Below are 25,957 nucleotides of genomic sequence, written 5' to 3' on the forward strand. Positions count from 1 at the left end.
ATAAAATTTAAAACATTCACTTTTTAATTTGAAATTATTAAGACTATTATTTTGTATAAATCATTAAATTATAAGAAACAATGGAATGCCATATTAAAATTTTAAAACAAATATTGTAAAAGGATATCATTAAGAAACAATTCTTTTTGTTAAAATTAAATATTATGGGGAAAAACATGTTAGAATGTTGGTGTTTTGATGTGATAAAGGGATAAGTTATGGAAGGTTTTAAATGATTTATTTTAATAAAATAATTAAGAATTAAAGATGAAAAGATAGGGGTGCCACTTGGCAAAATATTAGACTAATTAAGTGATATGTGGTTGAACCATCATTTTTGTTTATTATAATAGTAGATATGTATTGAAGTAAGCGTATTTTTATTTGTTTTGCCAACACTTTATTATATAAACAAATTGATTCCTACACATCATTAGTTTTTCCTACACTATATTAGATACTACATTAGTTATAACTACACAACATTCGAAAGTGTTCATACACTACAACTTTTTTACCTACACTAAATTAGATATGTCTACACTATGCTAGTTATGACTACACAACCATTTGAAAGTGTAACTACACAACATTAGTTTTGTCTACACCACATTAGATATGTCTACCCAATATTAGTTTTACATGCACTATGTTAGTTTTACCTACACAAAATTAGTTTTGTCTACACTACATTAGATATGTCAACGCTATATTAATTATGATTACACAACATTAAAAGTGTGCCTAAACTACATTAGATATGGCTACACAACATTTGAAAGTGTACATACACTACATTAGTTTTGCCTACACTACATTATATATGTCTTCATACACTAATTATAACCACACAACATTTTAAAGCGTGCTTAGACCACATTACGTAGCTATATGTCACACCCCGACTAGCACAATGCGGAAGCGTAAAACGGGAATGTAACAGACACCTCTGATATCAATACATTGTTTATAAAGAAACATTACAAACTAATTTACAATATATTACATTTCTTTATTCTATCATTGTTTAATAGTCTAAGCGATACAAACAAAACTAGTTCGTTAACTAAACGTTCTTACTACTATCGCCCTTGCTTCTATTCACGTAGTATCAACCACACACTTCAGTCAAGTAACAGGTCACCGAATCATTCCAATTTAGGTACACCTGAAAAACAGTTTAAAACGGGTCAACTACTAGAGTTGGTGAGTTTCACGAATTTCAAGAAATCAGTAATGAGTATTCACAAGTCAACACTTGTAATCATGAAACAAGTATGTATGTATGTAAATGATATATGTGATGTAATTATGCTAAGCTACAGTGAAGCCTGGACTGTTCGTGCTGCGTGCCTCCATTTCCCACGCTCAATCAACCACTATGGCCCCTTTCCGCCCACAACATGCCCCGGTAGCTATGTCTAACACTACATAGCCTGTTTGTATAAATATGGTCATGTGCAAACGGCGCTATGTGACACGGCAACCAGGCCGATTCCGTTTGGGTTTGTCAAACCAATAGTACTATTCACAAGCCACCGGCTCGAAGCTAATCACTGTGATTGTGGGGACTTTCGTGTGTTAGCACTTAGATAATTCACATCATCACATGTTTCAAATAAGTATATAGATATAAGCAAACATGCTTTTCACCCCAAAAGTTCGTAAAACAGTTTAAAAGTGGGGTCATGAAACTCACGGTTTTGTAGATATTCCGTACTGTATCAACTCGTGGTTTGTTCAGTCCGCTATCAGTAGTTCCTATAATTAATATTATAATAATATTAATATTTTAATATTATTATAATCTCAATACTAAACTGGGCTGTATAACTAATCTGGGTGTAACTGGAACGCCCAGAAAGTGGCAATAGGCTTAGGTTGTGATGTTGTTCAATGTCTAATACTTAAAACTGAACTTGGCTCAGATTCCCGTTTTCCCAGCTGGGCCAAGTTGTTCGTTTACGCGTTCAGAAAACAGTTATGGGAAAATAAACTTGGGTAAATGTATTGGTTAATAAAATGATTAAGTTATAAAGAAAGATCACACACTGGGGTCCCGGATTAGCCACGGGACCCGTTTCCGTTTATTCAGTTTGATTTGAGAAGAAACGCGCACAGTCCACCCCGATTGTCCTGGTTTCTCATAGAAAAGTTCATTTTCACTTAATTAGTCCAAAAATATGATTTTTGATCACTCTTGGTGTTTTGATATTCCCGCAGATTCACTAGTCGCGAACTTGCCGGTTTTTATAAAAACTGAATTTGTTTAATATTCGGATTAGCATAATTAATTAATAGTTAATCATTAAATTATGAAAATTTAACCACTTATCAATTAAAATATTTAGATTTTTATAAAAATATTTATGGAATTTATTTACTGATTTATTAATTTATAAAAATTCATTTTATCAGCTATATTTCGTCTGAAAATCGTCCGTTTACCCCAAACAATTTCCAAAAATTCACCAAAAATTCCTGAATACTCAAATCATGTCCCAAAACAACCTGTATCAATTCCAGAATGTAAAAATCTCGTGCGATATTCTTTTCGGTCCAAATTCGGCTGTAAAAATTCACACGAACGCAAATAAACAAAACACCTTTAAACTTCTTCAAATGATCCCAAAATTCATATGTGACCAAAATACATCAAATCTGAGTTCCCAGAAAAATTTCATAATTTTTGAAGTATTTTAGCTATTTTTCCCAAATAAACGTACCAATTCGGTAATAAATTCGCCAAATATTCTCGGATGGTCGAAAAATTACCAAATTTAAACAGGGACTCACTGACATGATCCCTGATGTCCCTGCAAAATTTTAAGTCCTAAAAATATGCACATCACAACCTTAACCTAAATAGCCCGTAAGCTAGTGTTTCGGCATTACCTTAGCGGGTTTGGCTCGTTTCCGATCTTTTAATCAAGTTTTCAGGTTCTTGTGCTTCTAAGAAAGCTAGGTAAAAGTCCTATATCACAAACCAAGCAATATTTCATCAACATAACAGCCCTTAAGTTAGGGTTTCGGCTAGTGCACAAAAACGAACTTTTGAACCGTAAAAACGTCGTTTCAACCTTTTAATCCGTGTGTATGGCCAAAAAAATTATCAAAACAGGTTCCTTACCATGTGTATGATCAAAACATGTTTATGGACCATTTTTAGGATTTTTACACGGTTAGGAATGATTTTTAGTAACCAATACATGTTTTTATGCTATTAAACAAGTTCAAACAAGTAAAAAAGCTACTTATTTAAGCTCTTACCTTAGGGTTTTGGAAGTTTTCTGGCTAGAGTAAAGTTTATGTCCAGAATCTTCAAGAGTTGGTGTTGGAAATGGCTTGAATCTAGTTTAAATGTGAAAGAAAAACAAGGGGGGGGGGGTGGCGGCTGCGGCCGGAACTCCTTATGGGCCCATGATGGGCTGTTTTGGCCCATTAATCTGGTTTCTCAAGCCCAAATACAAAAATCCCGGTTTAAATTTAGTTCGGGTTCGGTTTTTGGCGTGAAAAACTTATCGGGTGCGTTAAACAGCGCGAAAACGAGTGTTTTTCGGCTAGTTTTGTGTAAAATTATAAAAACATACTATATGTTTGTAAAAATCAAAAATATTTTCATGGATCGCTTAAAACATTTCAAATAAGTGTTTGGTAAGTCTTTTTCGGCTTAACGGATGATACAATGCTTGGTTTGTAACTATCTTTCGCGTTTAAATCTATAGCGGGTAGTTAAACGAGCATATTTTCGTTTAACTTGTTTGCTATCAAACTAAGCCCATATTTCTAATGTTTTAGCTTGTATAGATCGTATATCACTTATAGATGGCCCCCCGAGATATCTGGGTCATAACCCGACCCGTTCGGTTAATCATTCGTTTGTTACGCAAAAGGCGTTTATTTGCTTAATCGGTAAATACGTACTGAGGTGTACCTCGTTTTGGCTCAAATGTCACACTATATCTACATCACATTAGATCAAATGATGATGATGATGACGATGACGACGACAAAAACAATTTTAGCATTTTTTGAATAAAATGATTTTATATCAAATAGATTCCAATGGTTCAAATTTTATATGAAATAAAAAATAATAATAATAGTTTGTAACTTAGCATTTGCTAGTAACTTATCATTATTATTAAACCAAAATACTTTATATTTCACTAATATACCCTTGCATATAAATAATCAGAAAATAAAAAAGAAATTATGTGATTAGTTAGAATCTCTTCTCGCAATTCTCGCAATAAGAAACACTTCTAAAATAAACATAATCCTATATACATACATATATATATATATATATATATATATATATATATATATGAGTTTAAGTTAAGGAGAGAAATGAGATTACTGCGAGAAATAAATATGGACCACTAGTTTTATTTTAGCTTTTAAAAGTTTAAAAATAAATGAAAAAAATATAAATGCAACAATAAATGCATTCTCTCTCTTCAATTAACACAAGTAATATAACTATAATAAATATTTCTCTGATTAATATAACTAACTAATTTAACTATAATAATTAAAAAGATAAAATCTTGTTTTCCAGCTTAACTTTTCCGTACCAAACATTTTATAACTTTTTTCAAAAGTTAAAAAGTGCAAAAGTAGGCTTCCATATAGAAAAACATACTGGGGGAGTCGTTGCAGTGGAAGAAGACGAAGCTGAGGGGCGTGATTCGTGATAATTTTGCTAGACGTTGGGTCAGGTGCTAGTCTACTCTTCGATTGGGGGGAGGGGGTGGACTTGTGGGGAGGAGATTCGGTGGTGATTGTGGGACCCACTAGTTATTATATAATTTGTATCATTGTCTCTGGTTAAATCACCGAATCGTCCAAATCGAGTAAGTCGGTCGGTTCAGTTGGGTCAAGAGTGAACCGGTTCGGCTTATGTCCGAACTGGCCGTCAAAACCAGGCCTGACAAAAATATATAAAATATATATTTATTCAATCTACATAGCTTTAATAAAATAAAATTTCAATATATTTCAATGTAAAAAATATGATCGGTTATAAAACTTATAAAATAGGTTACGCATAAGTATTTTCGACTCTACACACAAATTATTCATTTGAACCGATTTTGTGCTTCCATTTTTTTCCCCATTTTTTCAAACATACCTTTTTACAGAGCTTTTGAATATCTAATGGTACGATTACATGCTAATAAAACTTGGACAAATCACCAAAATCAAAGTGCTAAGTCAAGTTTGTTTGGTCATGCAACCAACCCCAGAAACCAGACCGGTTCGTTTTATGGCAGGACAGAACCATGAACACGTCTAAATGGATGGAATAACCACATTTATGTTTGTTGATCTGCAATGTGTTTTGACATTAGTAGACAAGTAGTAATGGTTTTGATTTTTGAAGTTTGATGTTAAATCTGTTTTGTGAATTTTTGACCATCTACACATAACTTGGTTAAATTTGTGTTTATGATGTCGAGCCTAACACCCGTTTTTACTGGAACCAAATTGAACAAGTTTAATTAGTTCGTCCTAGAGCCCGTATGACCCTCAACCAACCCGACCTACTCGTTTTTCCAGGTCTAATCCAAATATAAATATAAATAACATTAACCAACCAAACTAACAAAAACAAACAAAAAATTAGGAAAGACTTGTTGGAAATAATTAGTTTCAAACAAAAAACAAACCGGTTTAGTTTCGACAAAAAAAAAAAAAAAAAACAAAAAAAAAACAAACCATGGCTCAATTTTGACCAAACAGCCGGTTGACAAACACAACACGTTTTAGTGGATTTGACACGAAAATGACGCGGTCACATTTATACTAAATCTGAACTTGTGAAATTCGTGTTAGCTTCACGACGTATCACAAATTCACACCTATAAATACCGGTTTAAAGGAAAAAAAAAAACAATTTACGTCCCACCAACAGTGGGACGGTTGTCTGAACCACCATCATATATAGACCCGTTTATTCCCAAATCGATTCTACAAAGTCGTGGGTCAGTTTCCCGCTTACACAATAAATAAAAAACAATAACAAAACTTGTGTCGAAAGATACACTACGACGACTCACTCAGCTACACCACACTACATACTCTTTAAGCTTCACATGCAGACACTCCCATTCGGTCAACAAAAGCGTGAACTGGTCAACAGTCAATGACCACGACGGTTCTCACTTCTCGGGTTGTTCCTTGTCGGGATCCTCTTCCTCCTCTTCCTTGTTTTCTTCCTCCTCTTCCTCTTCTTCTTCTTCTGGTGGAGGATCGTATGGTAATGGAGGCGGTAATGGTGTTTTCATTGGGCTAAACTGAGGAAAGATATCGGGCCTCCTACCGGGCTTAGGCCTCTCCCATTCCTGGCATATAACGTGAACCGGTTAACTTCTTTGACTTCTAAAACAAATGTAACAAAAACATATTTTGGAAACATGGTGTAGAAAAATGTTATGTTTACTAGGGGTGTGCGTGGTGCGGTTAACCAAACCGAAAATCAAAACTTTGGTTTTTGGATTTTTTGGGTCTGTTCTGTTTTGGTTTTCGTTTTGGTTGGTTTCGGTTTTTCCGTTATTGCCGTTTGAGCGTGAAAATTTTAGGCCGAAAAAAAAGTGTGCCGAAAATAATGGATTTGGGTATAGATAATTTAATTGTTAACAAATAGACTATTATACGTTTGAACAAAATATTTAAGTTACATGTTTATTAAATTCTTATAATTACTTAAAATAAAAAAATAACAAATTTAGGAACTCGGTTCGGTTTTCTTTTTGGTTTTTACTACATGGAAAACCAAAACCGAACCCGTCAGTTCGGTTTTTACAAAAATATAAAACCAAACCGTCGATTTTTGTTTCAGTGCGGTTTGGATGTTTCGGTTTTTTAGGTTTCAGAATAGTTTTTTTGTTTTTTGGGTTTCTTGCACACCATTGTTTACCTTTATGCTTTATGAGATTATAAACCTTTCACCTACTAACATGGTCAAACGGTTGAAACTCGACACATCTGGTCACCAATCATGCGCAATATTTTTAAACCAAAATTTATCTAGTTCAGGATTTAGCCGCTACAATCTAGTTTTCTACAGTATGATCAATGATAAGGGCGGCAATTCCTGACCCGACACGAAAGCCGACCCAGAAAATATAGATTTTGGGTCGGGTAACACAACCCATTTTCTTAACATGTCAACCCGAACACGACACATTTGAAAAACGGGTTGACCTGGTAACCTGTTTTACAACTTTAGAAAAGTTAATATTTTAATTTTAGAGATAAATATACAAAAACCAATTAGGTCTATCACAAAAATTGCTAAAATGTTCTATATGAATAAGAGTAATTAATTGCTTAAATTGTCACCAAGTCATTAGATATTACTCAAATTCGTAAATGAACGTAAAATGGGTTGACCCGACCCGATACACGACCTAAACATGACACAAATTTAAATGGGTCGGGTTAGGGTTGAAGAATCTCAACATGCCAACCCGAAACACATCAACCCGACACGAATGACACCTCTAATCAATGCTTATAGTTTATAATAAAGAACGCTTAACTATAGTGGACTAAATTTGATTATTATGCTAATGTAATAATGATTATTATCATAATGTAATAATGTAAATGAACAAGATAATTTGCATGCATACATATAAGATAGTAACACATTTGATCAGTTTGAAAGTAGCTTATTCTAGTCCAAACTGACTATTCTAAAATCCAAAAGCACTTTGAAAAGAAATCCTGAACACCCCGTTTAAGGCTAATAGCACAATTGTACAATCAATTGCTAAAATGATATCGTATTTCAGACACACGATGCCTAAAATGAGCACTAATAAATGAAAAACTTGAGACAACTAAGTTTACTGTCAAAATCCGCTTTTAGTACCAAAAGTTGTACTAGAGGTGCACAAACTGGTTCCAAGATAAAATCGGTTCAGGTTGGTCAACAAAAAGTCAAAACCAGTTTAGTTTGAAACCAGTTTTGGTCGGCCGCCGGTTTTTGGCCAGTTCGGTTTAACTGGTTTATAAATTGGTCCCAAACATATGGTTTCAATCAATTCAAAACCGATTTCAAAGTGTACTGTCCCAAACCCGTTCGGTTCGGTTTTTTGTGCACCTCTAAATTCTACAAATCTAGCCACAAGCTAAAATTTAGGTTTAACTAATCAACAATTAGTAGTCTAACAAACACAATCACAATCACAAACAGATAACAATAATAATAATAATGTCATAACCGGTTCAGTTAGTTTCTTGACCGGATATGGTCAGTTAATCGCCGGTTCGGTTTGGTTTCACCGGTTTTAATCAAGAGGATTACAAACAGGCCCAAACCTATGGTTTCAATCGGTTCCATACCGATTCGGTTTTGGTTATTTTGTGCACCTCTAACTTCTACAAAATTCAAAACCCTAGAGTAATAATAATAACCCTACAAAACTCTACAGTTCGAGAAGGTTCAATTGTCCAAAATGAATTTCTAAACTCACGCATTTATCGACATCAAGTTTTTAAAAAGAACCAAATTCTTTTTAGTAATTATGATATAAAAAAGAAATTATACAAGCCTTTTTTTAACATAACTCCAATTAACATAACCCTAGAATACAATCTATACACTAAACCGGTTTCAAATCCGTTCGGGTTGCCAATTCGGTTCGCAAAACTGTTTCACTGATTTGGACCGGGTTTCAATGAAGAGAATTGCTTACAACCTGGTCCCGAACCTACGGTTTCAATCGGTTCCAAACCGATTTCCTCTAAATTATATAATCTTGTCAGAAACTCGTAATTAGGTTAACCGGTTTCTAGCTGTTAACTAAGCAACAATAACACCAATTAAACAAAACCCCAAACAAATAATAATAATAATAATAAGAATAAGAAATACTTACAACAGGGAAATCAAGAGGGTTACGGCGCGTGAGCTTCTCTTCATCGGGAGCCATACACACAACCATCGAATACGACGCCGTTTTGGTTTTGGTTTTGGTTTTTATCCTCATCTGGTGTCTTGAAAACAATGAGACTGAGGATAAAGAAGAAGATACGCTTATGACTGGTGATGGTGGAGGCCGTGAATTTGAGACTGAGTGTACGGAGGTGTAAGTCGCCGACATGTTTTGTCAGTGGTTTTTTTTGAGGGTTTTCGTTGAGTTTAATGAAGGGGTTTGGTCGGAACTTACCTGCGCCACCAACCAACCGCCTTTGAAGAGATTATATATAAAAATGAAAATGAAATTATTTCTGGTTGGAAGTGGTATAAATCCCGCGCGATGCTGCGGCGGTGACAATTTGTAACACGATATTTATTTATGTTAGTTTATCAGTATCTCGTGATATAGTGTATAGTGATTATGTTGGTTTTCTTTTTTCGTAATATTTTATAAAAAGTTTATTACGTTAATTGTTTTTTATTCTTATTTAAGTTTTCGAGTTAGTAGCATCAATGTGGTCTATCTATATTATAAGCCTTACATATGTTAAATAAGCGATAATTTAACATTAAAGTTATCATCTACTTCCAAAAAGCGATTGTTTCGGTGCAATAAACTAAACACAAATAACAAAATATCATCACAAACATAATAATTAAACATAAAAATTTGAGTGTTAACCACTTGCATCATGATGAGTTTAGTTTTAGTCATAAACTTTCCACACATCAATTACGTCATCTACATTATTCGACCATCATTCTTCATTGTTATAAAAAGAGTTACAAGGTTAGGTCACATTAATGCATAGTGTCATAAGCACGCCATTGATCCATGTGGCTGGATATGGTTAGGTCACGTCAACTTTTTTTTTTTTGGTATTTTTTATTTTAAATATTATCATTTGTTGTATTTGTGCTTGAATTTGCGTCGGTTCACAACGTGCTTTTTTATTTTTGGGCTGTTACGGGTTTGTTGTTAATTTATTTTTTGGTTCTTTTATTTTTGAGCTGTTACGGGTTTGTTGTTAATTTATTTTTTAGTTCAAATTCAGTTTTGTAACCTGATACCGACCAGATTTGTGTAGGTTCACCATCACAACACAAGTTTTTGTTTGTTTGTTGTTTAAAAAAATTCTAGTTGATGACTTACTAAATATAGCATCAGTCTCGTGCGGCGTGCTTGGTGTGTTATCTAATTAATTTTAAATTATAACTCATATATTTAACTAAGATTGATTTGTACTTGCATATAGATTTTTTTAATAGTTTACCATCATTAACTATTATATGTTATATGAATTTTGATGCATAACGTATTTTTTAAAGAAAAGTTCAAAATTGTTAACAATACTAACTTTTTATTAATTTGTGTCGAGGTACATTTTAATAAAATATGAATAAAAATGCATGCATAAGCAAAAAAAAAAAAAGCTTCCAAAAGATTAAAAATGAAAAAAGCTAAAACTTACACCTCACAAAGACTTGTACATTCATACAACGATGAGTTGCACATTATAATCCGCACCTTGATATTCAACAATATATCGGAACGTCAACAAAAATATGCACATCACAATGGTACGTTCAGTTTTAGGCTCGAGCTTGTTTGTTAAGCAAGCTTAGTTTTAGGCTCAAGCTCGGGCTCGATTAAGCTCGGCTCAATCAAACTTTTTAACGAACCAATCTCGAGTAGCTCACGAGCAGCTTAACTCGTTTGCACCCCTACTTCTCGTACCCTAGATGTTGGGTCTTTATCGCTTCCCACGTCTCTTTAGCCGAACCGAGATTGCCAACTTGCAAAATCTGCTGTTTGGGTGTCGATAGAAACAAGAGTGCATTTGCCATGTAATCTTTCTTCAGTTTACGCCTAACTGGTTCAATGGCATCCTACATACCGTAAACGTTAGCAATAGCTTGGATCTGCATCATCCATATCGTATAATTTTACTACCCCTTACGATTTCTTGTTTATAAGCTATAATTGATAGATTAAATAAAACAAACATTGGTCAAAACCTAACTTGTTCAACCCGTATAGAAAACGAAGTTTGAATTAAACCCGCTTATCTAAACAAATTAAAAATCTAGCAATAGTAGTCAAACCACACTTGTTCAACTAAACAATGAAAATACAATAAACCAACTTCTTAACGTTATTCTTTCTTTATACTGATGCCTTCAAAAAGATAAAAACCAAAGCCATGTGAATCGTACTTCAAATAGCTAGCTCTCTGTTGTCTTACTTCGCACCAAATACGAAGTCCCACTTCAAAAGAAAAACATGATTGGAAGCTAATTTAAGTTCATTAAAGACAACCCAACTTATTTGGCTTCAAAAACAAATAGCAGCGGTTAAATCTGTCTCGACGACCTAAAAAGGTGATCGGCTCTTTCTCGGCGGTGGCAGTTGTGAGTAACACCTGTGGCGATGGTGGGTTCTTTCAACGGTGGTGGCTTGGTCGGTTAAGATTCTTGAACTTGGCTCTGATTCCAATTTGACAGGTCGATGTTCAAAATGCATTTTTGCATGGAGACCTAAGTGAGAGTTTATTTAAGGCAACCACAAGGTTTTATTGATTCACAAAACTGAATGAAGCATGTCTAATTCACAAAGCCTTGTATGGACTGAAGCAGGCTTTGCGTGCATGTTTCAATCATCTAACCAAGGCCTTGCATAATTTTGCGTTCAAAGGATCTACAACAGATCCCTCTATTTTTATTCATTCTTCTCAGGGAACTCTTCTATACATGCATGTTTATGTTGATGAAGTGATTCTTATTGGCAACTATCCCGGTGTGATTGATCATAACATCTAAAGATTAAGTCAAGCATTTGCTATTCAAGATACGGGAACTCTTTCATATTTTTTAGGTGTTGAAGTTGTTCCTCAGGGTTTGGATATGATTATGCCTCAAAAGAAATACATCCTGGAATTACTTCAAAAGGCTGATAATCTAGTTCGCTACTGCCAGGTTGCCGGTGCCCTGCAGTATCTCACCCTATCTCGCCCAAACATCATCTTTGGAGTTAACAAGGTTTATCAGTTTATGCATTTTCCAACTGAAAACGTCCGTAGTCAAAGAATTATTCGATACCTCTTAATCAGTGTCAGGTTCCACCCTTCAGGCCTACACCGATACTCATAATTCCTCTCTGAATGCCTTCTCAGATACGGATTAAGCTAGTTGTCTCCATGATCGTTAATCCATTAGGGGCACCATCTACCTTGGTTCTAATCTTATTTCACGGTTAGCAGAAAACAACGAACTATCTCTTGACCATCAATAGAATCTGAGTAAAAAGCCTTAGCTAATATGGTAGCTGAGGTCATATACCTTGAAGCCCTTCTTTGATTACTTAAGGTTTCTATGACATTGGTCCTGGTTTTGTGGTGTGACAACTTGGGTGCTACATATCTATTCAAGTATGATGCATTTCATGCTTGCACGAAACATGTTGAGGTTGACTTCAAATCATAGAAAAGGTTGTTGAAGGAAACTTTGTGTGCAATTAATTTTCACACATGAGCAAATTGTAGATATCTTTATCAAGCCATTGCTATAACAACAATTTGTGAATTAATGGTCCAATCTGCAGGTCGTTACCCGGCCTTAACTTGTGAGGGAATATTAGACAGATAACAACATAGTTTAGAATTGGATATATACAAAGTGAAAATATGTATTCTATATATGCGCTATGTAATTATCATATTGTGATATCCAAATACATGATACAATCACCAGGTATAACTTAGTAAAACCTCCCTGTCATTGTTATAATTGGCTTAACTCAATTTTTTTGGCAGAAGAAACAATTGAATTTCCAAATCAATATAAAATTACTAATAGAAAGTCTATGTAATATTCTACAATCACAAACTAAAATGTTTAAAGACTGAAATTTGAATAGTTTCTATTGACTACAAATCACCGACTGGGGTTTTCATGTTGTGAGTGCCTATCTTATTCACAATTGTACATATGTGCATGTTGAGGTTGCTGTCAAGGATGTAAAACCATAAGACTGAAGTTGCCCCCTGGACCCTATAATACGTAGACCTTTCAGTTGATAAATGCTCTCCAGAAGACAAATTATGCTCGAACCTTCTATATCTAAAACTTCCAAACATTCTAAACACCCAAGTTCCTCGGGCAATTTCTCAAGCATAATACAATGACAAAGATCTAAAAGTTTAATACAATTCATCTTACAGATACTGTTTGGGATCTCTCGTAAGGATCTACAATCCGTTAGGCGTAACTCCTCTAAACACTCTAATCTGCCAAGATCCTTGGGTAACTGCTCCAAAAACAAACAAGATGTAAGGTTAAGATACTTAAGATTTTTCAACATACAAATGCTATCCGGAAGATGCGTAATTTCTTTCATCCACAAAGATAGCTTTTGTAGATTCTGTATCTGACCCAGATCCTTGGGCACCTTGGGAATACTGCCTTCAAGCTTAAGTTCTCTTAATTGTTGTAAACCACAAATGCTTTCTGAAAAAGACTCAAGGTTTGTGCAAGCACATAGACCAAAAGAAATAAGCTTCTCAAGATTTCCACTTAATAAGGGTAGAGGTTCAACATATTTACATTTAAACCGAAACTTTGGCAAATTACTTTTAGGATGTAGCGGGCATCTATCCAGGCACCATGCATCCAGCTCTAAAGAAACCAAAGAATCTGGACAGGGTAATCCATTCGTGATAAGCAAAAACTCTCTATACCTTAAGCAACCACTTAAGTATAAGCAGACAAGCTTTTTTAAACATCCCACTGGAGCATGAACTTCTTGAAGATAATAGCATCCTGTAAGATTTAACTCCTCAAGATAGGAGTCACCCCAAGGTTAAGGTTACTAACCTTAGTACCACTAAGGTTGAGGATTTTGAGCCTGGAACATTGAACGGGTATGTTGAGGTTAAGGTTACTAGCCTTAGAATAATGGATGCCAAGGAATTTGAGCTTGGGACGCTCATTAAGCAAGTAGAGTTCTACAAAATCAACACATTATGCAAGATCTAATGTTTTCAGATGTGGGGTCATCCCTAGGTCAAAGGTTCTCAACTTTGACTCTCTAAGGTCAAGGTATGTGAGTTTAGCAAGAACCTAACATATGAAGAAAGAGGAGAAACGAATATTAGAGGATAAATAAGCATCATGCGAAACGAGCAAACAACAATTCTTCTACCTTTCTGTCTCCCCCTTTGTAGAGTTGAGTAATTCTACTCTCACGCATTTCAAGGTTAACAAGCTTATTTGCTTTAAATGTTTTAGGTAAAGATCTAAAAGGGTATCGAGGATAACATAGAGATTGTAAAGCATCTGGTAAGTATTGGCTAACTCCATAAACTTTCCATTTTCTATATCCATTATGCACATACAAAGATCTAAGTTCCTTCATCTTTCTAAGACCTTTCATTATAGTTGCTGGATGGAGATCTGTTTCTGTCAATTTCATACTACTTGTTGCTTCAGTACCCTGTAAATACATATATATTTATAAAGTTGATATGAAAATATGTCATAGCAAATAAATATATTATAGTTTTCCACCATTCATATAAACTTGGAACTTACCGATTCATTAACCAATATATCTTCAATTTCCTCTTTAATCCATAATCGACTATGTTTGCTAGGATCGTTAGGGTGCGAACGCCGAACAATATTCCTACCCATTTCTTCTATATGGTCATGGAAGCCCAAGTAGCCATCATCAGAAATAGTCATCAAAGATTTTTGCTCAAGAACACTTAAACCAATTTGAGCATTAAATCCACAGCTTTCAAGTATTCTCATTGCTTTGTCTTTCTTTTCTCCTTTCAGTATGCATACAACATCTAAGAATATTTCTTTTTGATCATTCCCTAAGTCATTATAGCTTAGTTCCAATCTTTCCAAAGTTTTATCCAACGGAATTGCTTTTAGTCTTTCTATGGCATCTACCCATTCTGGCTCACTTCTACCACAAAGAAGTGAACCTAAAACTTTGATTGTCAAGGGAAGACCAGCAACATAATGTACAATGTTTCTTGAAAGCTCTTCAAACCCACGATTTGGAATCTCCCTCTTAAATGCATAATTACTGAATAGGCAAATTGCTTCCTCTTCTGATAACAAATTAACATCATGAATAAATTTCACTTCGCGTGCTACAAGCACTTGTTGATCTCTTGTTGTGATGTTGATTCTACTTCCTGGCTTAAACCATGTCACGTCACCTACTAAAGCCTCAAGCTGGTTTATGTCATCCACATCATCTAGAACAACAAGAGCCTTTCTACTGAGCATCATCCTTTTCATCAAAATTTTCCCATCATAAACGCTTGTTACATCAACATTGTGATCATTTAACACATCTTTAAGGACCTGTTTTTGCAATTCTTTCAAACCAGGGCCTTTTGAAACTTCTCTAACATTTTCAACAAAGCTTTTACCTTCAAACCAAACAGATATATTATCAAAAATAACTCTCGCCAAAGTGGTCTTCCCACCACCTCCCATCCCCTTGATTCCTATCATGCGGACATCATCAGAATCAATTGCTAAAGATGAAACTACATTCTTTACCCTTGTTTCCATGCCTACTAGCTTCCCATCAATGCTCGAACTACTGAAATGCAGCTTGAGTGAAATTTCTTGAACAATTTGATGGATACACTTGGCTTCATGTCTATGTACAAAGAAGATTCAATTAGATTACGCGAATGTCCCTATCAAGCACATATTAGAAAGAAGTAGAAGTAAAGAATATAAGATGGAGGAAATACCCATCATAAGTGGTCTTTACTTCCATCCCAGCCAAGCTAGCTGCATCTATCAAAGCATTTTTCCATTTTCCAACATCATCTTCATTATTCTGTTTGCCATAGTGCAAAGCTTTCTTAGTATTAACAATTCAAGAAACCTTTTCTACTCTAAAACGCAAATAATTTCAGTGAATAAACAAAAATCACCTTTATTATTCCTACAAGTTTTGCAAAAGCTTCTCCAATTGCCCCACTTTGGTGGCGGACTTCGGTGGGTTCCACGTCATAGAAGATGGGGTAAGCAGTCCGCTCCATCGTCTTCTGACACTCCATAATCTTTACGAGCTCATCTAAGCACCATGATGAAGACGCAAAGTTCTTGGAGAATACAATAATATAAAATCTCGAATCTTCAATGGATGTGATAAGTTGCTCACTAATCCTTTCCCCTTTCTGGATTGTTTCGTCAACTTTGTAAGTTATAATGCCTTTATTGTAAAGAGCGTGATAGAGATGATCAACAAAGTTCTTACGGGTGTCTTCACCGCTGAAACTCAAAAAGACATCATACTTGAAGTTCTTTTGAGTGGATGAAGCTGAAGTAGATGCCATGGCTCGGATGAAATGAAATCTTGATAGGGGAGATTTATAAAATGAAAACTGTTTGGACTTTGGAAAACATGTATGATGGGTTGGGGATATAAGATTGCTATTTGGCTTAAAGATAATGACACATGCCTAACCTTTCTTCAGAATTATCGATTACCTGTTTTCTCCATTGTAGTTGACGTTATGGTGTAGATCCAGAATTAAGATCATTTGATTATATTTATTAGTTATCTAGTTATCTGTTACAAATATTTTACTATATATAAATGAAATTAGTCCAACTAAGATTTTGCTTAGTTGCCAAATGCCAAATAAGAGAGTTCAGTATCATCTTCTTCACAAAATTACATGTTGTAGGAAAACGTTTTATGTTCAATAATTCAATCGACATTTAAATGAATTAGCTTAAATATATGATTAATATCTTCTTTTTGTGTCTTGGGGTTGGTGACCCAGCAACAAAGACAAAATTTCTTTAACACTTAAACATTTTGAATTAAGTTTCACGAATTAAACTAACGAATGTTAGTATTAAACTAGTGTTCGCTAGTATTTCTATATTTCGCGATTAAACGTTTTGAATTAAGTTTCACTAATTAAACTAACGAATGCTAGTATTAAACTAGTGTTCGCTAGTATTTCCATATTTCACGATTTAATTTGAATAAATATGAGTAATTAAACATTACGCCGAAATAATTAACCTTAATTTTATCCTAATTAATAATTACAGCATGGTTACAAATAATAATAATAATAATAATAATAATAATAGTAAAGGTTAGTTTAATTAATGGATCAACATCATTAGGCCTGTAAATATAGTTATCAAAAGCGGTAAGCGCATTCAAGGCGCATAGGCATCGCCTAGGGCCTGAGCGCAAAAAAATCAAGGGCATGAGAAAAAAAAGCAAAATAATAAAAAACAATAAAATATATATGTAATAGATATATAAAATTGTTATTATTCCCCAAATATAATTAAAATTCAATACAATTAACAATTAAAAACTAACCATTGTGCGATAGTGGTTGAAATAATGATGATGTGTCCTGAAAGTTCATTTGGCTCTGGCCCTCCATAATATGGTCGGCCGACCTTGTTCTTTTTGACCCGACCAATTTTCTTATCTGATCCATTTTGTGTTCCCGTAGCAAAAAATTCTGGACCCGTCACTGATTGAGTGTTGCAGCTAGGAAAGATGTGGTCCACAATCTATGACAAATTCGAGTTACTCTAAAAATGTGCATGATCTTACAAAGTACATATAAAAGCATACAAATAGAAGGAAACTACAGACTTCTTTTTAATTATTCCATAAAAAATGGTGAGCTAGATATTAGTTATGAAATTCCACATCAAGGGTTTCTGGATGTGTGAAGGTCAAGAGAGATGATGTTTTAACCCGTTTTTTTAATTTGGGTACCGAGACCCATGGGTAGTGCCCATAACCCGTGAATTTTATAGGCTTAAATCAATGAGAGACCATCATTTTAAAATGAAGCAATCTGGTGGTACGAGAGGGGGTGGGGAGTAACGTACAACATCGGATCTTGGATTGATCTACAACATGTAGTCACTCTTGAAAGATAATTATGGACATATGTGGAAAGTTCGATTCAGTCACAATCAATTATAGGATAAACAATTACAATTGAAACACAATATAAATTAATGTAGCAGTATGATTTTAGAACCGAATAATTACATGAATAACACTCATACGTACACACATACATACATGAACGCTCGCCCCCCGAGAGAGCTCTCACGGGGGAAACACTCAATTAAAAACACATTAACTAATACAAATGACATAATCATCTGTTTATACTAGTAGTCCATACCTTGGTCATCAAGTCATCTACCCTTGTGAAGAAACAATGAAATATAATAAAACCCAATTAATTTGCCCGAATAAACTTTCAATTACTCGTTATATTTCTTCGTAAACTTGCAAATAATATTTATTGTTAACGAGTAATGATTCGATCAGTCGGTCTAAAATACAAAACCCAACAATCTAAGAGGGTATGTTTGGTTGAGTGTAATAAAATGGAGGGAGAATGAAATGGAACGGACAAGTTAATGCAATTAATCATTAGCATTATTTTATCTTGTTTGGTTAACATATGAATTAAATGAATTATTATTTTATGTTGTTTGGTAGAAAAAAAAAAGAAATGAAAATAAAACATGTAAATGAAATAAAAATGATAAAAGTACTTCTATCTAAAACACAAAATATTACCAAAATAAAAAATTGTAATGGCGACGGTGGTAGCAGCATTATGATGTCGATGGTGGTTGTGGTGTGGGGGTGGTAGTGGTCAAGCAGTGACCATGGTGGTGGTGGAGATTAGGCGTCAGAGGTGGTGGCGACAACGGTGGTGCTGGGGTGGCGGTGGTGGCGGCGGCGGTCAAGTTCTGGCGGTGCTGGTGGTCAGGTGGTTGTGGTGATTGTGGTGGTAGCGGCAGCAGTCATCAGTTTGTGGTATGGTGGTGGCGGTGGGCGACAGTGATAGTCACAGTCAGGTGGTGGCAACGACGGTGTTGATTAGGTGTTGTTGGTTGTCGGGTGGTGTTGTGGATATAGTTTGGTGAAACAGGAATGGAATGCAAAAGAAGAAGGGAGGTGAGAACAAATGGTTTTATGCAATGTGAATCTTTGTGTAATAGTTAATTTTATTCCATTGACCAATCAAACACTTTTTTTCTCATACCCTTGTAATAACTTATTCCATTCCTTTTATCATTCTTGTATACTAAACACTACTTGGAAAGTTTGGGTCTAGGTTAGATGCTTGACCGGATAACCAAGATAGTCTTTTTTGTTGTATTACATCAAATTTAATTATTTTATTTATTTTATACTCATCATTCATCAATATATTTTCGGGATGGGTTTGGGCCTTATTTCAGTTGGGTCCATGTTAATACTTAATATACTTTCTTCTCTTCTCAAGAAACACTCGACTTTTGAATTTGAATATATAAAAGTGGGCCATTTTTTTTTTTTGCCCTTATATGCAAATGCAACTATGCGAGTAAATTAGTTGAAAGACATAGTTTAGTAAGCAATAATCTATCTATAATATATATAAAAGAAAACCCAAAAATTATATGTGTTGTAATGTGGTCGCCTCCCTTTTTTATGGCAGCTACCAGATTTCTTGACTTTTAAATGGAGGCCTCTCATTGATTTAACCTAAATTCATGGGTTTGGGTCTTAAACGGGTTATAATATTTCATTAAATTAAAAAATAATCTCATTAAATATTTGATATGAAAATCCTATATAATAGGAATATACTAAAAATTAATATCCTATTTTATTTTTAAAAAAAGATATTATTTATAATTAAGAAACAATTTTATAATAAAGAAAATAAACGGGTAATGGGTATCACCAAACCAGATAGCTTTTAAACCGGATTATACATATTATTTATTTGTGAAACCATTTCATCTCAAACCTCAAGTATATTAATTATTAACTTTCTTACAATAAATAAAATTAAAATCCAAATATAAATATATAAATATTAAAAACGAATAATGTAAAACAACCCCCGTAATACGGGGATAAAATCTAGTCTATAATATATATAAATGAAACCCCTAAAATCCTACGTGTCGCGATGTAGTCGCTCCTCCCTTTTATGGAAACTACTAGATTGCTTGATTTTTAAATGAAGGCCTCTCATTGATTTAATCCAAATTCATGGGTATGGGTCTTACCAAACCAGATAGCTCTTAAATGGGTTATAACATCTCATTAAATTAAAAATTAATCTTATCAATTATTTGATATGAAAATCCTATAAAATAGGGATATACTAAAATTTAATATCCAATTTAGAAAGAAAAAAGATATTATTTATAATTAATAAACAGTTTTATAGTAAAAAACATAAGCGGGTCATGGGTCACCAAATCCAGATAGCTTTTAAACGGGTTATAACATATCATTTATTTAATAAATGAAACCCTTTTATCATCAAACCCTAAGTATATTATTAACTTTTTTACAATAAAGAAAATTAAAATCCAAAAAATAAATATTAAAAAACGAAAAATGTAAAGCAACCATTCTCTCAAGCCATCAGATTGCTTTATTTGTAAATGAAGAATTCTCACGCATTTGACCCGAATTCACGGGTAAAGGTCTCACCAAACTCAGATAGTTCTTAAACAGGTTATAACATCTCATTATATTAGAAATTAATCTTATCAAATATTTGATATGAAAATCCTATAAAATAAGGATATACTAAAAATTAATATCCTATTTTATTTAATAAAAGATATTATTTATAATTAAGAAACAATTTTATAATAAAGAAAATAAACGGGTAATGGGTATCACCAAACCCAGATAGCTTTTAAACCGGATTATAACATATCATTTATTTGTGAAACCATTTTATCATAAAATCTCAAGTATATTACTTATTAACTTTCTTACAATAAATAAAATTAAAATCCAAATATGTATATATATAAATATTAAAACGAATAATGTAAAACATTTCCCGTAATACGGGGGATAAAATCTAGTGTAATATATTTGTACTCGCAAACTCATTCTTTCTTCTCACAACCCATCTCTAAATTTTTTAATTTACACGTTCTCTTCCACAAATTCTTCTTCATAGTCTTAGTGAACAGAGTAATGATCAAACGAGTTCGAGGAATGGAAAACCCACTATAATCCAACGCCAGTATAAATTATAGTCTTGATATGGAATTTCATAACTAATATCTAGCTCACTGTTTTCTCTGGAATAAAAAAAGTCGTAGTTTCCTTCGATTTAGATGCTTTTATATGTACTTTGTAAGATCATGCACATTTTTAGAGTAAATTACGAACATTAGAAATTATGGATTTAGTCGTTTCATATTATGGTCCCAACACATATTATGAAACTTCATGTGAGTGGTCTAAGTCTAATTCATCATCAAAACGAATTGTTGAATCATTTTATGATTTCATCTTGGAAGTTTTACATATAACTAGTTATAGATTTTAGAATATATGTAACATGCATTTACTAATGACAAGCATTTTTTTAAAACATAATAACCTATTTAACTTATTATCAATAGATAGATATATTATTATCCCTGTTTCCTAAATAGGGATGAGATCAACAGAAAACTCCTTTTAAAAAAAGAACTAGAAAACTCCATCAAAACCATTGATTTTACTAGTTCAATGGCTAAAAAAAAGAATAGGACAAAAAGAAAAAAATGTGGGTTTTTTAATGAAGAAGGGTAAATTTGGAAGATGCAAACAAATACAATCGGTCTTTCTTATCTCATCATTCACTCATCTGCAGACCAACAACCTAGGGTTTTTTACATTCTTCCAATCAATCATGTATTTCATCTAATTGATTATGAATTCAAGCCCAAAAACGAATAACACTATCAGGTAAGCAATAATATTAGTCAATTTTACACATTATCTACATCAATTAGGTGTATTGCACTTAAACCACGTTTAACCGTCTCTGTTTTTGCTTTTTCTGGTTAATCGAAGAACAATAGTGTCGATTAGTCATATAATAAAGGTCGATTAGACACATATTGCATCGATTCTGAATGTTTTGTGTATATATTGTTGATTAGGCGTATTATAGGTGCTGGTTAGGCATATACTACGTCAAATATGAATGATATGTATGTGTAGTGTCAATTAGGCGTACTATGAGTACCGACTATGAGCGTTTTGTATGCGTGTTGTCATATATCGATAGCAATCCATTAATTTACATGATTAGTGGAATATTACATAGATATAATACATGAATGTTATATCTCACTACATAATTTTTTATTATAATGCACATATGTACTGTTGAACAGAGTAATGTTATTTTTTTAGCATGTTTGTTTATACTACGTATACGTAATGCATCTGCAAAATGCAATAAGAATATTAGATCATTTGTGTAGTTTAAGTGTGATGATAATGTCCATCTATGATGATAATGTTAAGGTAGTAATGTTAATACTTATACGCAATGCATATTAAGATACTAATGTTTAGTTGTGATGATAATGTTAAGCTAGTAATGCTAATACATATATGCAATACATATTAAGAACTAATGTTCATTTTTGATGATACAAATATGTTATATATTTAAAGATAATAATGCCCAGATTGACAGTAAAAACAATGGAAAACTACTGACAAAGAAATTGTAGTCGCTTCAGAAGATAGTGACAAAAATCGGAGTGTTTTGATGGTATGGCTAGATAAGCTGATACATTTAATGCATATAATATTTTGATTACATATATTTATATTAGATTACATATATGTTACAGACATGAAGACCACAAAAATGTCAAAAAGCCTACAAAAGATGAAACATACGATGCTCATGGACGAGGAATACGAGCCTAGGCATGTAATACATGTGATCAATGTATGACTATTAACTGTTTTATAAATGCTATTTCGATAATCTAACTTGTCCAAATATGTTGCTGAATCGAACATAAATCAGGAAAAAAATAAAAAAAAATAGCAGATAAACAATTGTAAAGTTCAATTTAATAAATGATATCACCATGTGGGCTTATATGAATTATTGATGTATTACATGTATATCGGTATGGTGCGTTACATGTATGCATTACAGATGTATTACACATATGCATTGCTGATGTTTTACACTTATATACATTTATGATGTATTTCACATTTGTAGTACTGATGCACTAACTGTAAACGCGAACAAACATAATATATAACTGTTATATTGAAACATGGGGCGAGAAAGGAAACATGGCATGAAGCGGGGGGACGACTGTAGACAACAAAGATGTCAATTCTGGTCATATAATGAAAATAGCAGTGTTGCGATCACACATGTTTATATTAAATGAAATTGTATGTAATTTGTCAACCATAGCGACATGCTAAACAGGTCTGAAAATAAGATGGACTGAAGAGAGCATGGCACAGTGATATGATCATTTTCATGTCACGACTTTCGACATGAACAAGGTGAGGGCTTATATTTTTGACAACGTGGTGTTGAGCGTGCACAACTTTAGATGTAGTAAGGTTTTCAATTACAAAAGCACAACGTACAAACTGGTAAGTCGAACGTAATTTCAATACGATAGTGGTGCATATATATAAGTTAGCAGTATTACATATGTTTATTATATTAACAACGCATATATTTAAAAGATTAGTAATACATATTATCATGATACATGCTAATTGTAATGGTTGGTTTTTGGTTTACACAGACTGACATATTTTCCAATTACCTAAAATCGATTGGACACGCGAACACGAAAGCTATGAGTTCAGCAAGGCCAAGAAAAATGAAGTTACCATGGGTAGATAATGTCACGGATTATTGTATATTCGCGATGCAGCACATGGAGTGGTATAAAGGAGGAGACCTAGTTGATTGTGATTTCAGCATGGATGATGTTAGGAATGTTGAACAGATCAATATTCTTCGGATGAAATTCATAGCTCGCATATTGCTTTCAGGGCAAACATTGTAAAGAAGCATATGTTGAAAAATGCTAGAGATTTGGAAAGCAAAAACTAAAAAAAGTTTAAGGTTAAAAAAAGTCTCGTTTAAGGGTTTTGATGGATAACAATTTATCATTGTGAATGAAAGAAATTACAGTTTTGTAAAAGGATAGGGCGTCATGTAGTTTATGATAATTTTAATCGATTTGACATGAATGTTTGTTTGTTTGATACATGCACGTGAATAAAATGGTTGATCGGTATGGATGAATGTGTATGTTACGTATTATTATGTATGTTTGTTTGTTACATGGACGCGAATGTCAAAGGCCAAAAACTAATAACATGTAATCAGCACGCGCGTTAAACATTTTATGCATTAATGGTGTATAGTTACATGAATTTAACACAAATTATACTACATGTACGTAATGCGTATGTGTAGGGTATAAAAACAGTATACACGTATACGATGTTCAGAAATGTGAACAAATAAGGCCGAAGGGGGATTTTACCAAACGGGGTACACTTGATGTTTAAAAAATGTAGATAAAGCTCAAAGCATCGCATATACATGTAACATAACATGCGTGTAAATTTAAAAATATAAGAGTTTGTATGTAGTAAGCAGACTTGTATATAAATGTAGGACTACACACATGTAACATGTGTATAAAACTGAACGGCATGTGTGTACCATAGCGTGAACATGTATATGTCAAGACGTGTGTAAACAATATATGCCACGTAGGTAGTACGCACATACAACACTGACTGGAGTTTGCCTAGGTATGCTGTGCACATACGCAATGTTTAAAATGCAAATATAACGCTCAAATACGCATATGTATTATGTTCATCTAGCATACAATGGTCGATGTTCAATATTAATAACATTGTTCTAAAGCATAATATGCAACACAGGAATAATAAACACTTATTGAATATATGTAACAATGTAATGAGTACACGCAATGTAAAATACACAAAATCAGGTAGAAGCATTGTTGTAACACCCCGGCTTAAGCGGAAACGCTTGAGTGTGACGTAGAGATTGCTCAAACACACGTGGCACTATTAAGTGACCATAATAACATTAATTCATTAAATAGCCAAGTACACAAGTTCAATCAAGTAAACAATACAAGTTTAAATCAAAGATAAACAATAATCAAAACAAATGTCTCGTTTATTAAATAACCTAGGTATTCTAAGTGTCTTCTAGTCCTTCATCCTCTAATCATGGTACCTATAACATATGTATAAAATATGGTCAGCTATAAATATAGCTGGTGAGTTTCCACAGTTTAAATACGTACATAAAAACCATACAATTTATAGACATGTGGTAAACGAGCAAGTAAGTCCTTTCCAGTTGGTACTACCAACGTACTTGGATAATCGCGCAAGTAAGGTCATTTCCAATTGGTAACAACCAACGTACTCGGATAATGAGGCCCTTTTCCACTCGATACAAATGGACCGGAGTGCAAAGGGTGGCGTATGATCATACTTAATGAGGCTTCCCAATCGTGCAAGTAATATTCGTGCAAGTAATACAAGTAACACACAAGTCCATATACGAATTGTAGTTTTGTAATAGAAGAAATAATACTTGAATTTTTATAAGGATACATATGCTACCCCAAAACATTAAAACATTAAAAAGGGGTGGTGAAAAACTCACTTTAGTAATTGAAGTGAAAAAGGAATAAGAATAACTTGAAGGCGTCAAAGGAAACCGAAGCGGTCAATCCGTACGAACTATAAATAAGAATACACACGACTTTTAACGGCTATTCTAACGGAACTTTAAAGTTGGTTAAATGAATAGATTTAGAAGTTAGTTATTGTTTTATTACAAACTTTACGGCTCTTTGATTATTATATTAATATTTATGTTTTAACGGAAATCAGTTATTAATATGGTTTAAGTATTTTAACGGCGGGGATACGAAGTTTGTATGTTTGAAATACTTGAACTAATGTTTACAAGTCAAAAAATATAATTTTTGTTTTAATGAGATGATTTTTAATATATTAAAGTTTACGTCGCAATTAATATACGATTTTTAGTTACGGCTTACGAGAATGAAAAACTCGGTTTCTAGTGTAAAATGGTGAGATACATTTTATAG

General features: G+C 33.5%; 1 protein-coding gene and 2 pseudogenes across 1 annotated transcript; all 3 read right to left on the reverse strand.

The window, feature by feature from the left end:
* Nucleotides 1-6,091: 6,091 nt before the first annotated feature.
* LOC143611297 (uncharacterized) lies at nt 6,092-8,956 on the reverse strand. The gene is made up of 2 exons (XM_077085527.1): nt 8,895-8,956; nt 6,092-6,350 (listed from the first exon to the last, which is right to left on the reverse strand). Exons 1-2 carry the CDS (start codon nt 8,946-8,948, stop codon nt 6,168-6,170), a joined length of 237 nt encoding a protein of 78 aa, XP_076941642.1. The 5' UTR covers nt 8,949-8,956; the 3' UTR covers nt 6,092-6,167.
* Nucleotides 8,957-12,812: 3,856 nt separating this feature from the next.
* Nucleotides 12,813-15,620, reverse strand: LOC143611296 (TMV resistance protein N-like; annotated as a pseudogene).
* A 54-nt stretch (nt 15,621-15,674) lies between these two features.
* Nucleotides 15,675-16,308, reverse strand: LOC143611292 (toll/interleukin-1 receptor-like protein pseudogene; annotated as a pseudogene).
* Between the last annotated feature and the right edge of the window lie 9,649 nt (nt 16,309-25,957).

The sequence above is a fragment of the Bidens hawaiensis genome, unplaced genomic scaffold (genome assembly GCF_021521415.1).
Source record: "Bidens hawaiensis isolate Kalapana, Puna unplaced genomic scaffold, B.hawaiensis_p1.1 tig00030479_1, whole genome shotgun sequence".
In the NCBI taxonomy this organism is placed as follows: domain Eukaryota; kingdom Viridiplantae; phylum Streptophyta; class Magnoliopsida; order Asterales; family Asteraceae; genus Bidens; species Bidens hawaiensis.